The sequence below is a fragment of the Hippichthys cyanospilos genome, chromosome 1, assembly GCF_059441005.1.
Source record: "Hippichthys cyanospilos isolate Australia breed blue-spotted pipefish chromosome 1, RoL_Hcya_1.0, whole genome shotgun sequence".
In the NCBI taxonomy this organism is placed as follows: Eukaryota; Metazoa; Chordata; class Actinopteri; order Syngnathiformes; family Syngnathidae; genus Hippichthys; species Hippichthys cyanospilos.
The window spans coordinates 5,627,501-5,642,335 of NC_142369.1; the positions used below are offsets into that span (position 1 = coordinate 5,627,501).

At 39.3% G+C, this 14,835-nt stretch overlaps 4 protein-coding genes across 6 annotated transcripts in view; all 4 read left to right on the forward strand.

Moving 5' to 3' along the window:
- Positions 1-3,400, forward strand: part of nectin4a (nectin cell adhesion molecule 4a) — a 15,513-nt gene extending 12,113 nt beyond the window's left edge. The window contains exon 10 of one of the 3 annotated variants that reach the window (XM_088415303.1): positions 1,639-3,400. In XM_088415303.1, coding sequence (XP_088271429.1) covers positions 1,639-1,983 — 345 coding nt within the window. In that variant the 3' untranslated portion in view covers positions 1,984-3,400. Of the gene's footprint in view, positions 1-1,635 lie in introns of all 3 variants that reach the window. The other 2 variants (XM_088415295.1, XM_088415312.1) reach the window with 2 other exon arrangements.
- A 30-nt stretch (positions 3,401-3,430) lies between these two features.
- Positions 3,431-6,812, forward strand: otub1b (OTU deubiquitinase, ubiquitin aldehyde binding 1b). The gene is made up of 7 exons (XM_088415323.1): positions 3,431-3,583; positions 4,021-4,082; positions 4,160-4,258; positions 4,321-4,439; positions 5,798-5,882; positions 5,952-6,146; positions 6,237-6,812. Exons 1-7 carry the CDS (start codon positions 3,541-3,543, stop codon positions 6,432-6,434), a joined length of 801 nt encoding a protein of 266 aa, XP_088271449.1. The 5' UTR covers positions 3,431-3,540; the 3' UTR covers positions 6,435-6,812.
- Positions 6,813-6,913: 101 nt separating this feature from the next.
- cskmt (citrate synthase lysine methyltransferase) lies at positions 6,914-9,146 on the forward strand. The gene is made up of 2 exons (XM_088415334.1): positions 6,914-7,103; positions 8,289-9,146. Exons 1-2 carry the CDS (start codon positions 7,025-7,027, stop codon positions 8,948-8,950), a joined length of 741 nt encoding a protein of 246 aa, XP_088271460.1. The 5' UTR covers positions 6,914-7,024; the 3' UTR covers positions 8,951-9,146.
- A 2,709-nt stretch (positions 9,147-11,855) lies between these two features.
- On the forward strand, positions 11,856-14,546 carry LOC148428801 (ependymin-like). The gene is made up of 6 exons (XM_088415345.1): positions 11,856-11,978; positions 12,048-12,082; positions 12,161-12,295; positions 13,445-13,628; positions 14,132-14,219; positions 14,294-14,546. The coding sequence occupies exons 1-6, from the start codon at positions 11,912-11,914 to the stop codon at positions 14,439-14,441; spliced, it is 657 nt and encodes a 218-aa protein (XP_088271471.1). The 5' UTR covers positions 11,856-11,911; the 3' UTR covers positions 14,442-14,546.
- Positions 14,547-14,835: the final 289 nt, after the last annotated feature.

Genomic DNA, 14,835 nt, shown 5'->3' on the forward strand with positions numbered 1-14,835 from the left:
CGGGCCGGTTATGTCATTTTTCGGCTTATTGGAATCGGGGGAAATGGTGGAGGTTTGGAAAATTGCATTCTTTTTATTATTTGCTCTTTTTTCCTCATTATTTTTATAACATATTTTTAGGGGCAGCAAAAGTACACAGAGAAACTTATCGCCACCCCCCACCCTAAAAAAAAAAAAATATATATATATATATATATATATATATATATATATATATATATATATATATATAGCCTCCGCCCCTGTTATATATATACTATATATATATATATATATATATATATATATATATATATATATATATATATATATATATATATATATATATATATATATATATATATATATAGCCCCCGCCCCTGTTATATATATACTATATATATATATATATATATATATATATATATATATATATATATATATATATATATATATATTATATGTATGTATGTATACAAAAAAAGAGAAAATGTCAGTCCATGGGGTGTGGAATTGGGAGTCAGTGGTAGGTTTAAGTTGTAATATCACCATTCACCACTAGATGGCAGCCATGTCATGAGTGAATTGTTTTTACTTACACAATTTTTTTTACTGCCCTTGAATCCGGCTAATAGCTTTCTGGATAATATCAACATTTTAATTGAGTAGATTTTTGTGAAAAAAAAAATATGCAAAAAGAGCTATTGCACTTAGATGCTTTGTTGTTTAACAGTTTACCATAGTTCTTAAATGCAATTTTTTGTGCAAGATAACCCATTGCGCAAATTTTAAAAAAAAATTACATCATATATATATATATATATATATATATATATATATATATATATATATATATATTTATATATATATATATATATATTTATATGTTGTGTATATTATCTGTACTATATCAGGTAACAGTGGAAGTAAATACAGCCAGAGGATAAATATTTAAAACGACTTGATTAAAATTACTGCTTCAAAGGGGTTGTAAATGTTTTTAAATAAATAAATGAAACCCTTTAAGCAACAAAGTAGCATGAAGCAACATTTGCAGCATGTCGCTATCTCGAATAATTTTCAAACCTTAACCTTTTAGAATGATGATGTTACCAAAAACAAATATATTATTGAAAAATCCAGTGCCTATAAGGTTGAAAAGGCAATTTGGATACACTTCTTTTCTGTCCTTAATACAACGCCAATGCATGGAATTGGGAGTCGCCATTGGCACGTCCTCAAAATCAGGTCCACTTCTTTCAACTCTTTCCCTTTCATGTGAAATGCCTTTGATATAAAGATCAAATCATTTGACAAAATACTGCACAATACTATTGCCCCTGCCGTAACTTTAAAAAGCATGAAATTACATTTGCTGACACTTGCAGAATCCTATTCAAATCTTACTTACCCTTGAAGTTCCTTCGCGGACCCTCAGGCCTGCACATACCCCAATTTAAGAACCACAACACACACCACACATGACTACGGCCAAACATTTGGGCTAATGAAGTGCGCACTCTGCATCCAATTTCACTGGTTCTCTGAGAAACTGGACCGGTCCAATTCTGACCAATCAACGAAGCCGATTTCAGCTTCTCGGGCTTTTTATTAGCGTGTGTGTAAATCTCTGTATATTTGTGTGTACGCGTGTAGCAGGAAGCTCGCCTCCCTCGTCGCCTGCCGCCACAATTGCCCATGAACTCCACCGGGCTGATCCGACAGAGAAACGAGGAATGGTCCCGGCCGGGGAGCTCCATCAGGTCGCAGCGCCACCCGTCCCCGAGCTACAGCGTCCCGTCCGTGACCGACAACGACGACGAGGTGGACGAAGGCCTCGGCGGACTCGCCGGCCGGGAGCATCCCGATGACCGGGAAAGCCGGAGCAGTCGCTCGCAGATGTCCGAGGCGCACGGCCCGAGCACCAAGAGGTTCAAAGCGGAGACTGGCCACGCGGCGGTTAGCCCGCATGCCTCCCTGGTGCACAAGGCCCAGATTGTGTAGCGGGAAGCTGCTCACGAGAGGTTTACGCTTCGTTTAAAAACTGCAAACTTGGACCGCACTTCGAAAAACGCAAACGGTCTGATTTCAGGATTGTTTGGTGTGTTCCTTCAGTTACAAAGACGCGCCAGAGCAAGGACTCCAAATATGGCAAATATGAAGTATTATTCTGCCTCACACCTGTACTTTTATTTCTCTAACACTATAAACATTCCCAACAGTTTTACTAAAACCTTTTTTCTGTCCGGGGGGAAAAAGTATGTGGATATTGGATTTTAGGAAAATGGCACATTTTGATGTCAGGATTGTTTGGTGTGCTCCTTTTGTTCCAAATACAGTTGCAGTCAAATTTTTGGAAACGACTTCAATATGGGCAAATTTTGAATAATCCAGATTCTGGAACATTTGATTTTGATGACCATTTTTGGTTACCAAATTACACCGTTATTAATACTTCAGAATATAAATGATTTTAATAATAGTATAATATTTTTAAATTAGGGGGAAATACTTAAGTAGAGTGTGTTTCCAGGTCTTTGACTGGTGTTGTATGTGCCATAGCAAAAACTCAATATATTGAAAATATTAAAGGGACAACGTGTAAGATTTAGACCGTTTTTTTCTTTAAAGAAATGCGTTAAATGGTTATAAATTTCAAAAACTTGCAAATAAATGTGTTCTTAACTACCAACAGTATGTTTTCAATATAATCATAGGTCGAGTTATCATGAAATAATATTACATGGGGGGTGACATTCGTCTGGAGGCTGCCATGTCTGTTTTTACTTCGCACAACGTTAAATGCAGCACCTCCTGCTGTCCGTAATGAAAAACGCTCTAAATCTTACACATTGTCCCTTTAAGTAATGGCTGTTCTCATCCTTGTATTTTCGTTTTTTCTAGCCGTGTTTTGTTGAATAATAAGAATACATAGAATACATTTGAAAGATATTTGACTTTTTTGGGGGGCAGGGGGAATACGCAGACATGGCACTTACATTGGTATGCTCCATCTATAACAAATCTCTGCCAAGCAGAAACCCGAAATCTTATTTTACTTTACATTTCTCAATCTTATATATGTTATTCTTCCTCCAAGAAGAATGTTTTAATACAATTAGATTTTGATTTTAAACTGTTCACTTGGGTCACTCCCACGTTGATAATGAACCAAACGAAGAAGGCTGTTTTGCGGTGTTTAGCGTCCTCTAGTGGCAAATTTGGAAAGTGCAGACATTTGAACGATAAATGCTTGCATTTCACTGGATTTTAATGTTGATGAATCCTATTAAACATGTTTAGAATGCGATATATTTACTTCCATTGCGTTGTAAGTGTCGAGAAAGTGTTTGCATTGACCCAATTAAATTGCACTTTTATGTGTGATTAGGGCAAATGTGACGTAACCACATTCAAAGTTGTGGACGATGCGTTTTATTTTCTGACTTTTTTCTTGTATCACGTTGGACGGAGCACGTCACGGTGTTTTTGTATCAGTGTTAATGAGCAATAAAGTTCTGAAGAAAAAAAAACAGGAAACAGATCTGGACAGCAGCTAAGATGGCGGAGGAGCAGCAAGAAGCATCACAGGGGGAGCTGGAGGGTGAGAAAAGCAAAGTGGAAACACAAACAAACACTCAACGAGGACACTCGGTTCTGGGGGTCCAAGTCAAATGAAAGCCGAGTGGTTTTTGTCGGTTTTGGCCCGCTGTCGTCCCGTGACACAAAGCGTTTGACGCGCAGCGTCCAAACAGGAGTCCTAGCTTGTTGGCTAATGCTAACATTGCTGCACAAAGAAAACGCTTGTTTTGGCCACTTTATCGGGCGACTTAAAAATCTCGTGGATATTTCACATCAAATAAATGTTTCGGCGATGAATTAACCGTTAAACGACGTAGGAGGAGCGATTTTGTTTTCGAACTAGCAGACGTAAACACGTTCCATGTCACGTCATCCTCATTTGACCTTTTTTTTTTTTTTGAACATTAACCCAGTCCACCTTAGAAGTTCATAGATTTACGACTAATCCCTTTTTGATAGGAGTCAACTGCCTGGCGTATGATGAGGCCATAATTGCACAGCAAGATAGAATTCAGCAGGAGGTGAGAATTTTACCTCAAGGGGCTGCACTCGTTTTGAATTTTGGGTCCTAATGATTTTTTTTTTCCCTCTTGTGTAGATCGCCAACAGCAACCCGCTCGTGTCAGAAAGAAAGGAACTGTCAGTGCTGCAGAGGGAGTACTCGGAGGAAGACACAGTTTATCAACTCAAAATCAAGGTCGGTGCATCTTCGTCGTCGTGTCCCGTTTTGCATACGTACCAATGTTTTATTCGTCACAGGATTTGTACAAAAAATATTCATACATCCGCAAGACAAGACCGGACGGCAACTGTTTCTACAGAGCCTTTGGATTTGCACATCTCGAGTCGCTGCTAGATGACAGCAAAGAGCTGCAAAAGTGAGTGCTGGTAGTTACTAATGGTTAACTCATTCAGTCCCAAAGACGGATTTTTGCAGAGTATCGACATTCAATCCCATGTGCTTATTTACTAAGAATGAGACGAGACACAAATCCCGCGAGACGCGATGTCTCACGGGATTATCAAATTAACAAAACAGCGTGCAGATCAAACATAACCTTGCAAGATAATCTATGTCCCATCCGTCAATATTATACCATTTTTCAACTGTAAAACCAAAATATCACCGCACTGAATGTAATCAGAGTATTCTGTATTTATCCTGTCGAGCAGAAACTATTCAGTATTTCGGTACTTTGATAAAAATAAAAAATCCCTTTTTTTGGTTGAGGAAATACAAATAAAAGACTAAATAACACATTTACATTAAATTATGAATGGCCAATTTTTAGGCATTTATATTATGTGTGTGTATATATATATATATATATATATATATATATATATATATATATATATATATATCACAATAGGTAATGATCAATGAAACAAAGTCAATTACTTTTTTTTTTCCTAACATATAAATTGAAATTTGAGATATTGGTCAATGAAACAGTCAATTACCAAATTTTTAGACTGAGAACTGAGATTTTAGTCATCATTTTCAAACAAAGTGATGACTAAAGAACACTTCGAGACAGCCTGGTTTGTTAAAAGTGATCAGTATGGATGGCAACTGTCAGGCAGTTAGCATTAAAGCGAGTAATTTTTGCCAATTAATCTACCTTTGAAAAGTGATCGGACTGCTGTCGCCAGATGCACTTGAGCGCTGCTAGCTAGCGGCTAATTCATGCTTGGATAAACGCTGACAACGGGTGCCGTACAACAGGGGTCCCCAACCTTTTTTGTCACCACGGATCGCCATTTGCGAGCTCATCTGCTTTGGTAACAAATAGGTAGAAAATCGATTTCTTGTCAGTTTGTGAGTATTTTTTGGTTGAGAAGTAGCGTCCTTATCGCAAGAAAATCTTTATTTCAAGTAGTACTCCTGGTATTGCCTGTTAAATCTTTTTTTTTTAAAGTTGTATGCTCGTCTCCTGTCCCTTGACTTGGCCTATTCCCAAAGACGTCTGTTTCACACTCATTTTGTGAGTGAAACTTTGGCGCTCAAGTGTCCGAAACAAATCCATGAGAATCTGGCCACTTTTCAAAATAAAATTCTCTTCAAAATAACTTCTTTCAGCCTCGAATAATACATAAGAAGGAAACATTTTGAATGCGGTCCACGCAGCCTGCATGTCGAATGAGTGAAAATAAACCTTTTTTGTCTTTAGCCGTCAATGGCAGCGAATGAGTTTTATTCTGCACACGCGTGTACGTTGTCGACTCTCCTCAGGTTCAAAGCGGTGGCAGCGAAAAGCAAACTGGACCTGGTTAACGAGGGATTCACCGAGTTCACCATCGAGGATTTCCATCACACGGTGAGTTTGCGCCCAAACCCCGCCTCCCCTCGCGCCGTTTCTCCGGTCACGTTCCCACTGTCCGGCCAGTTCATGGGCCTGATCGAGCTGTGCGAGAAGCAGCCCAGCCTGAAGGAGCTGCTGAGATCCTTCAACGACCAGAACGTGTCGGACTACGTGGTGGTTTACTTGCGACTGCTCACCTCGGGCTACCTGCAGCGAGAGCACGCCTTCTTCCAGCACTTCATCGAAGGGGGACGTTCGGTCAAGGAGTTTTGTCAGCAGGTGCCTTCGACTTGCGCTTCAATTCATGGTGCTCTAAAGCCATCGCTTTGACTCAAGTGATGTTTTTTTTTTTCTTCTTCTTCCTTCAAGGAGGTGGAGCCCATGTCGAAAGAAAGTGACCACATTCACATCATCGCCTTAGCCCAGGCCCTGAACTTATCCATCCTTGTCGAGTACATGGATAGAGGCGAAGGCGGGACGGTCAATCATCACGTCTTCCCCGAAGGCGGCGACCCGCGCATCTTCCTCCTCTACAGACCAGGCCATTATGACATCTTGTACAAATAAGGCGCCCCGCCCCACTCTGTGACCCCCCACACCACCACACACACACACACGCACACACGCACACACACACGCACACACACAGCCACGCAAATGATGCAGAATGTGAGATATGATGCTCATGCGTCGTAAACGGAAAAAAAAAAAGTTCAAAGAACAATTCAAAGTACAGTTCATGGTACCACTTACTCCAACAATTATCACCAAATATATTAAACAAAAAAAAAAAAACATGTTTTGAGAAAATAGAAGTGACTCCAGGCATTTAGAGTTGTACAGGTTTCTTTTGTGGTTGTAAATGTTATCTACTTGCTTTGTTGGATTCTTTTCCTTTGTTACACTGCGTTTCGTTTGAGTTTTATTAAAGGGATTTACATCTTATTTCTTGTGCTGTGTGCATTTTGAAACCGGGGGGGGGGGTTACTTGGTCGTCGTTATAAAGGAGGAAGCAAAAATAGTTCGTCAAAATTAAGCGCGACAAAGATCGTCTATTATTTGCCCAAAAGGAAAATGGCGACATTTGTAGTTCCATTTATATTTAGGTCCGAGTAAGCGCTCATGTCGAAACAGTGGAGCTCGGGGCACAAATAACAATGGCTCCGCTGGTAAAGTCATTTTTGTCAAGTTGGAGGATATTTTCAGCAAGTTTAAGACGTCACTCTTCAATTAGCTGTAAGTTTCCCCTCGGATAGGCATTAATTTTGTTCATTGTTGGGAGCTGGGCGTTCTGTCGTTTTAGGTGCTGACAGTGACATCTCGTGGAATTCTCAGTTAGCACAAATGCTAACTAGCTTGCAGGTGGAAGTGTAACAAGTGTAATTCCGGTTCGACTTGCATTTTCGAAGTGCATTTTATGTCATTTTCAACTGTTATATTATTGTACAAAGAAATCGCGTCACGTTCATAGTGACAAAGAATTTGTTTATTGTTTTAAAGGAAGTTATTACTAATTATATAATTCCATTTCACAAAACACGTTTTGTTAAGAACACACATTAAAATAAAAAAATATAAATATTAAGGTATCCACTGGCATAGGAAAAAACGTTTATTAGAATTTAAACATTTTACCCATTGTCTCGTTTAAATTAGTAATTGAATGTTTTGATGTGTGATTAATGTTGCACTGTTTTTATTCACAAACCCAAACTACGTGACTTGAAGTTATGTGTTAAAGAGAGAGGCCAATTCTGAATTTGACTCTGGATATCTTGTAAAAATTAAGATTTGTTTTGATTGATTGTTTCCAAACACGACCTTAAGAAATTTTGTCTGCGTGTTAGGATACCATGTAGTGGTAATCTGGGTAATAAATAAGAAAATTACTGTTATTTGTGTACACCATTATTACAGTAAATGTTTACAGCAGTTACAGGTAGAACATTGCTTTCAAAGCTACGGCTCTGGGTCCTTTTGTGGCCCACCATCCACGTTTTAATGGCCCACGGGATATAGTAAAAATACATTTTTATATAACCCCCATTGCTATTTACAAAAAAAAAAAAGATAAATTATTTTTGGGTACTAGGCAGCGTTAGAAGGTTCATCACATTCAAAAGAAAGCCTATATGTAACATTCTAAAAATAACTACATTATATAGATAATGTGTAATTGCTTGCTTGATTTTTAGTGTTTTAGTAAGTTTTTAAAAGAAAAGGTAGGCCTTATTCCTTTCTTGTTTTCTGATGCAACCCTGAGAGGAAAAAGTTTGTGCCCTTGAGGTAGAACAATCATCAGCTTTTTGCTGATGATTGAAAGGCCATAATCATCTGATTTACTCTTCTTTTTTGGTCTCATGGTCTTTTTTTTTAGTCGTTTTAGACGTCAATGATCTTTTGTCCTGTGTTTTCATCTAGCTGAAATGATTGACAACATGGACAAAAAAGCCACCTGGGACCACTTTTACACTGAAAGCAGCAGCAAGACGTTCAAGAACTTTGAGTGGTTCTTTGGCTTTGAGGCAGTGCAAAACTTCATCATGCCTTTCTTACAGACCAAACTTAGCTCCGAATCCAGACTTCAAGTCCTGGATATGGGCTGCGGCACTTCCGCTTTGGGTCCATCCATTTATCAGCGCTGTCCCGTGCCGGTTCGAGTCACGTGTGGGGACATTTCTCCTGTGGCCGTCCGGCTTTTGCAAGAGCACGTGCGAGCTAATGCTGTCCAACCCGGCAACTTTTCTTCCCAGCTGGAATTTGTGGAAATGGACTGTACGCAGCTGCACAAACACTTTGGTTCTTCCAGCGTGGACCTCATCCTGGACAAAGGCACCACAGATGCTCTGTTGAAGTCCAAAGAGGGGAAGAGGAGCGCCGGCTTGGTGCTGAAGGAATGTTTGAAGGTGCTGCACCACTCGGGATCTTTGCTCCAGTTCTCGGATGAAGATCCAGACGCCAGGCTGCCGTGGTTAGAGACGGAAGTGCGGGATGCACTTGTTGCCGTGCAGGAAGTTGGGGAACTGAGGGGACTTTGTTATTACTGCTATCAAGTGACACCTCTCCCAAATGTACAACACTGACTGTCAACGTTTTATATAGTGACGAGATGAGATCTTATAAAGATTAGGACGCCACACGATTTCCCATCCCTGCACAGCACGAGATTGTTTTACTCTTTTTTTTGGAGGGGGGGTGTGTACACCAAAGAATGGATTGCTTGTGACTGCCCTGGTTGGAGTGAGACTTCAAAATAAATGTTACCTTTCCCGAATAGCTTATGGACACGCATTTTTCTATGCTTTAATTTTGATGTTAAAGCATGTTGCAACATCGTCTGACTTGATACCGCACACACAACCTGTTGCTGAGGAGGTTCACAAGTCGCGACTTGATCCAAACACAATGTTGTTCTGGAATCACATTTAATATCCAATCATAGACGCTAAAAATGACTTAATTATGCTGGCATGTCATTGTGCGGTGTTTGTTGCCAGCATTTAGCGCAATTTAGCATAAATTAATCGCGAGCTAGCAGAGCTGCACAATTAATAGAATTTTAATTGCGATTAATGATCTCCGAAGATATTCACATTAGAAAAGCCAGCCACCGTACATGTCAAATCAAGCACTTTGTCATCCTACCATCAGGGGGCAATGTTTCCCACATGTTTGCAAGACAAAAGGCTCTGCTTTTCTCACTCTAATATAGTGTATGTATTATTTACCAGTGTGAAATGGCGTTGAGTTTCTCACCCAATTCATAATGTATACAGTGCTGGCTGTCAATTGAGACCCATTTTGAAAACCCATTGGCAAAAAATGTGAATAAATTGGGTTTGAAATGAGTGAAACTGACATTTTGTGCAGCCTCTAGCATAAATTTTCCACTAGCGAGTAGCGTTCGAGTGCTCTATTTTGGCTGGCGAGTCGGAAAAAAAAAAGTTACTGAACTCTGATGTTGACGAAATGACAGTTCATTCACTCATAAAGCGCTTTTCTACCTTGGGTATTTAACACCCCCCCTTCAGCATGATTGCGTCCACCTGTCCTCAAAATGCTGCTTCCCTTGTGCCTGCCAATCAGCTCCCTGCTCCTATTGTTCCATGCCCAGGTGTTCCTTGTTTGTCTGGTCATTTTTTGTTGTACTGTACTTAGTTTCTCTTCAAGCCGTTAATTGAGCACCCACATTCAATTCAAGACTTTTATTGTCATATGCATAGTATTATTATACCACACAATGAAATTCTTATTCCCTTCACTCCAGATTAGCAGACTCCTGTAGGGTCTACCTGATGGCAGCAGTTTGAACAGATCGTTTTGTGGGTGTGTCTTGTCCTTGATGAGGTTGGTGTTCTCTGCAGAACCCTGGTGTGATAAATGTAGAAGTTGTTGAGAATATTTACTGACATGCCAAATTTCTTCAGTCTCCGCAGAAATTACAGTCTTTGTTGGGACTTCTTGATGATCAATCCAGTGTTGTGGACAGTGTTGTAACAACGTGATGTATTGAGTCACCATATTGCGCATATATTAGTGACATCACTTCTAAGTATCTAGAAGATGAGTGTCTTCTTGGTTTGTGGGAGATCATAGTCATGATGAGCCACCGTACATGTCAAAATTGATAATTTTTTAGCGAATCGACATGACATAAACTAATAGAAAAGGCAGACTTTACTCACCAATTAAGAACTTCTAGTTGACAACTCAACATGGTTGACCCCCCCAAAAATTGCTCTATTTGGTAGCCACAAGACGCACAAGCTAGCAATAAACACAAGAAAGCTAATAACAATCTTCGGAAAGCAAAATAGATAACTTTGTAGCGAATCGACGTGACATGAACATGATATAAAGGGCAGACTTTACTCACCAATTAAGAACTTCTACTTGACAACTCAATATAGTTGACGAAAAAAAAAAGCTGTATTTGGTACCCACAAGACTCACAAGCTAGCAATAAACACAAGAAAGCTCATAACAATCTTCGGAAAGCGAAATGGATACCTTTGTAGCGAATCTACGTGACATAAGCTAATATAAATGGCAGACTTTAATCACCAAGGAAGAACTTCTACAAGAAAGCTAATAGCAATCTTTAGAAAGCGAAATTGATAATTTTGTAACGAATCGACATGACATAAACTAATATAAAAGACAGACTTTACTCACCAATTAAGAACTTCTGGTTGACAACTCAACATGGTTGACCCCCCCCAAATAAATGCTGTATTTGGTAGCCACAAGACGCACAAGCTAGCAATAAACACAAGAAAGCTCATAAGAATCTTCGGAAAGCAAAATAGATAACTTTGTAGCGAATCGACGTGACATAAACAAATGTAGACTTTATTCACCAATTAAAAACTTCTAGTTGACAACTCAACATGGTTGACCCCCCCAAAAAATTGCTCTATTTGGTAGCCACAAGACGCACAAGCTAGCATTAAACACAAGAAAGCTAATAACAATCTTCGGAAAGCAAAATAGATAACTTTGTAGCGAATCAATATGATATAAACGAATGTAGACTTTATTCACCAATTAAGAACTTCTACTGTAGTTGACAACTAAATATGGTTGACGAAAAATAATGGCTAATTTGGTCGCCACAAGACCTACAAGCTAGCAATCAACGCAAGAAAGTGCTCGCAAAAATCTTCAAAAACAGTTCGTCATGGTAAGATTTTATTTGTATAAAGGAGCAGCCAGTGAAATATATTTCTATCAAAGTGATGACATTTCACGTGAAAGGCAAGTTTTGTTCCCCATTTTAAAATCTTCGTCTTCACCTCCCCAACATATGACCGTGACGTTATTAGCCTCCCACGACCCACTAAGATCCCCTCCTTCTAGATGTATAGAAGCGATGTCAAATAAAGATGCGCCAAACGGTGACTCAGTGCATCGTGCTGTTCGAAAAGCACGTGGTCATTTAACGCTTTGAAAAGGATGAACCATATCCCCGTTTACGAGCGTTTATAAGGTAGGGACGCCACCTCGCTAACGCATCTCCGTCTGAGAAGCTGCAGCGTGAAAACATGAAACTCGGACTTCTGCTTGCTTGTTTCCTGGCAGCGTGCGCGGCCCAGGAGCCTCACACGTGCCGTAAGTTCCTCTTATTTCTTCCTTAATCTCTTATTGTCTTTTCAACTGTGATTTGTTTCTTCCCTGCAGTGAGTCCTCCTCTTCTGAGCGGACAAATCTCTGTGGTACTTTAAAAAAAAATCTCACCGTGTTGTGAAAGATCCCCACAAAGATGTGACTGAGATGTTACGATTTTTGTGCAGGCCACACAGAACGAGCAGCTCTGGGCTTTCGCCAGCTATCTGTATGATGCACCGGGGCAAAGGATAAGACTCCAGGAACGGGGTTTTTACCAAAACATGTCCTTCATCTTTGATGCTCTTCTTCTCTACAAAGAGGTGACGGATGTGATGTCAAAGCAATCCAAGAGCTCAAGATTTGAACATTGAGAGCGTTCCAACCTAAAGACGTATTTTTATATCGTACGGACATTCAATTCCCGGTTCTTAATCATTTTTGCAAATTATTTTTAAGTGTTTGGCAAGACAGGGACACTCAAGTATAATAGGAATTAGGTAATTAAAAACTAAAATAATTACTTTAGGCTCGAAAGTAATTGATTGCTTTTATTAATTTAGTACCCAAAGTGCAAAAGTTATTACTTTCGGTAAATAAATAATCAATTACTTTAGGTAAAGTATGTAACTGATCACTTAGGTAACGTTTGTACCAAAAGTAATGGATTCCTTATTACTTTATTAGATGATTATTTGAGTAATATTTTGGTACTTAAATATCTAAAGTGTATAATTTTCTAAAGCACTGGTTCTCAAATGGGGGTACGACTAAAACTTCAGGGGTACTAGAGATTTGCAAAAAAACATGCAAAAAAAACTTAAAAAATATAATTACTGAATTGAAAATATAAGTTCATAAAACAAATTTTATGTTCACTAGGTTATTCAATTTCATTATTGTAAAAAGCCAATTCTCCCCCCCATACAAGAATGGTTGGACCCAACTTGTCATGTGCCACTCTCGTTACCTGTCAACTTTATGATTTATTTTTGTCAACACATCTCTACTATGATACCGAACTAGGACACTTAAAGTTGAATATTTACTTGCGGAAAAATATTTATGAATAATTATTATTTTATTAATGATTTATTTTTGTGAAGAGATCTCTCCTGTAATCCCAAACAGAATGCTTAATGTTTAATATTTTTCCGTGGAAATATATTCATTTACAATGATTTATTTTTGCCAACAGGTCTGACACTTTATGTTGCTTATTTTTTTGTGGACAAATATTTATTAATATTTAAGTTATTTCTTTTTGGTAACAGATTTCTCTCATGATCCAAAAGAGGACACTTTAGGTTGATTATTTTTTTGTGGACCAATACAAATAAAGTTTGAAAGGGTCTAACTTTTAATACATCAGACACTGATGGCTTGTTTTAAGTCTTTTTTTTTATTTTTATTTTTTTTTACCAGTAACAGTCATTTTTAGACCGTCCTTTAGCATATCCTCCGTCCACCAGGGCGTCATGTACGAGATCAACCAGCAAGACCGCTCATGTAGGAAACGAGCGCTGAAAGTTGACTTCCACCCGATGTCGGTCCCGGAAAACGCCACGTTTTTGGGCCATGCCTTAATAGGGAGCTCCTCAGGCCCGCGTCAGGGTCTCCTCCTCAACTCCTGGATGGGCGAGCTCCAAGACCAAAGTGAGTGGGGACAAAAGCACTTAAAATACCATCAATTTCATACTTAACCCTTGTATTTGTTCCAATCCTTTGATTTTTTACATCAAAAGGAAAGAAGACACTTGGGAGCTGAAACTTCACCCGTATGGTGACAACATGTCGATGTTCGACGTGGCAGGACCACTTAGTTGTCACACTATCATGTAAAATACTAGGAGGATGAAATTTCAGCTCCCTAGTACCTCCTTTCATTGCTTTCCCTTTGATGTCAAATGCCTTTGATGTATAGATCAAAAGGGGTTAAGATTTTAAGGGCTCAGTAGTGACCAATCACGGATTAGATTGTGATCATCACATGACCAAACTCAGAAGACAGGTGAGCCGTGATTGGTCCATGCAGTCCTTATTCATATTATTCAATGATGATAGCGTGACGATGATCTTGGGGGGCATGTCACAAAGAGTTAAATGAGTCGCAGGATTTTTACGGTAATCTTCAAAAATCTCCCGTCTTCTTCCCGCAGCGCCTTACTTGGCCATGGTCACTAACTCCGGATGCATTCCCGTCTCCATGGCGCACAAACCTCCATCATCTGGATGGATCGTGACCAGGCGAGTCATCGTTCATGTCCCGTGATTTGCTTTGATGATAGCATTTGTGACGCGGTACATTTTTGGTCCAACAGCTTCTACAATAACGTCATTGGCATTCCTGACCCCGACCGCCTCAACCCTCCGGACGTCTGCGTCGACGCCATGGACGAGGAGCCGCTCGACTTCTTCAGTTTGTTCCAGATAAATTCAGCGGATGTCCAAGTCCGTCCCACGCCTTGACATCTTCCAGATGTCTTTTTGCGTCCATGTTTTTTTTTTTTTTTGCAGATTTGTGGCTGTTGTCTGCTGTTTGCTTGCTCAATAAAAGAACATAAAAAAATGAAATATCATCAGTGAATTCCAGTCACGATTTCAAAATGTTTCTCCCAAGTCCATTTATCATCAAATATATGCTGAGAGAATTCCCCCCTCACTCATTTTGACGAAGCGCTTCAGAACCACAGAACATGACAGAACATGTCATTAATCAGATTTACAAACATCATATGAGCCCTCCAGAGTAGCGTATTCATACGTTTCAGAACTTAACTGTTTATGTTTACAATCTCATATTTGCATTCTTGCGCACTCACTTTGCAAACTATACACATTGCATTTTTTCCTAATTCTGTAA

Bases quoted from the DNA above. Each gene is read 5' to 3' on its own strand.
- otub1b (XM_088415323.1), top strand. From the start codon at position 3,541: ATGGCGGAGGAGCAGCAAGAAGCATCACAGGGGGAGCTGGAGG. The intron at 5,883-5,951 runs GTGAGTTTGCGC...CTGTCCGGCCAG, and splicing joins TCGAGGATTTCCATCACACG to TTCATGGGCCTGATCGAGCT. The intron at 6,147-6,236 runs GTGCCTTCGACT...TCTTCCTTCAAG, and splicing joins TCAAGGAGTTTTGTCAGCAG to GAGGTGGAGCCCATGTCGAA.
- cskmt (XM_088415334.1), top strand. From the start codon at position 7,025: ATGGCTCCGCTGGTAAAGTCATTTTTGTCAAGTTGGAGGATATTTTCA. The intron at 7,104-8,288 runs GTAAGTTTCCCC...GTTTTCATCTAG, and splicing joins ACGTCACTCTTCAATTAGCT to CTGAAATGATTGACAACATG.
- LOC148428801 (XM_088415345.1), top strand. From the start codon at position 11,912: ATGAAACTCGGACTTCTGCTTGCTTGTTTCCTGGCAGCGTGCGCGGCC. The intron at 13,629-14,131 runs GTGAGTGGGGAC...TTCTTCCCGCAG, and splicing joins GGGCGAGCTCCAAGACCAAA to CGCCTTACTTGGCCATGGTC. The intron at 14,220-14,293 runs GCGAGTCATCGT...TTGGTCCAACAG, and splicing joins TCTGGATGGATCGTGACCAG to CTTCTACAATAACGTCATTG.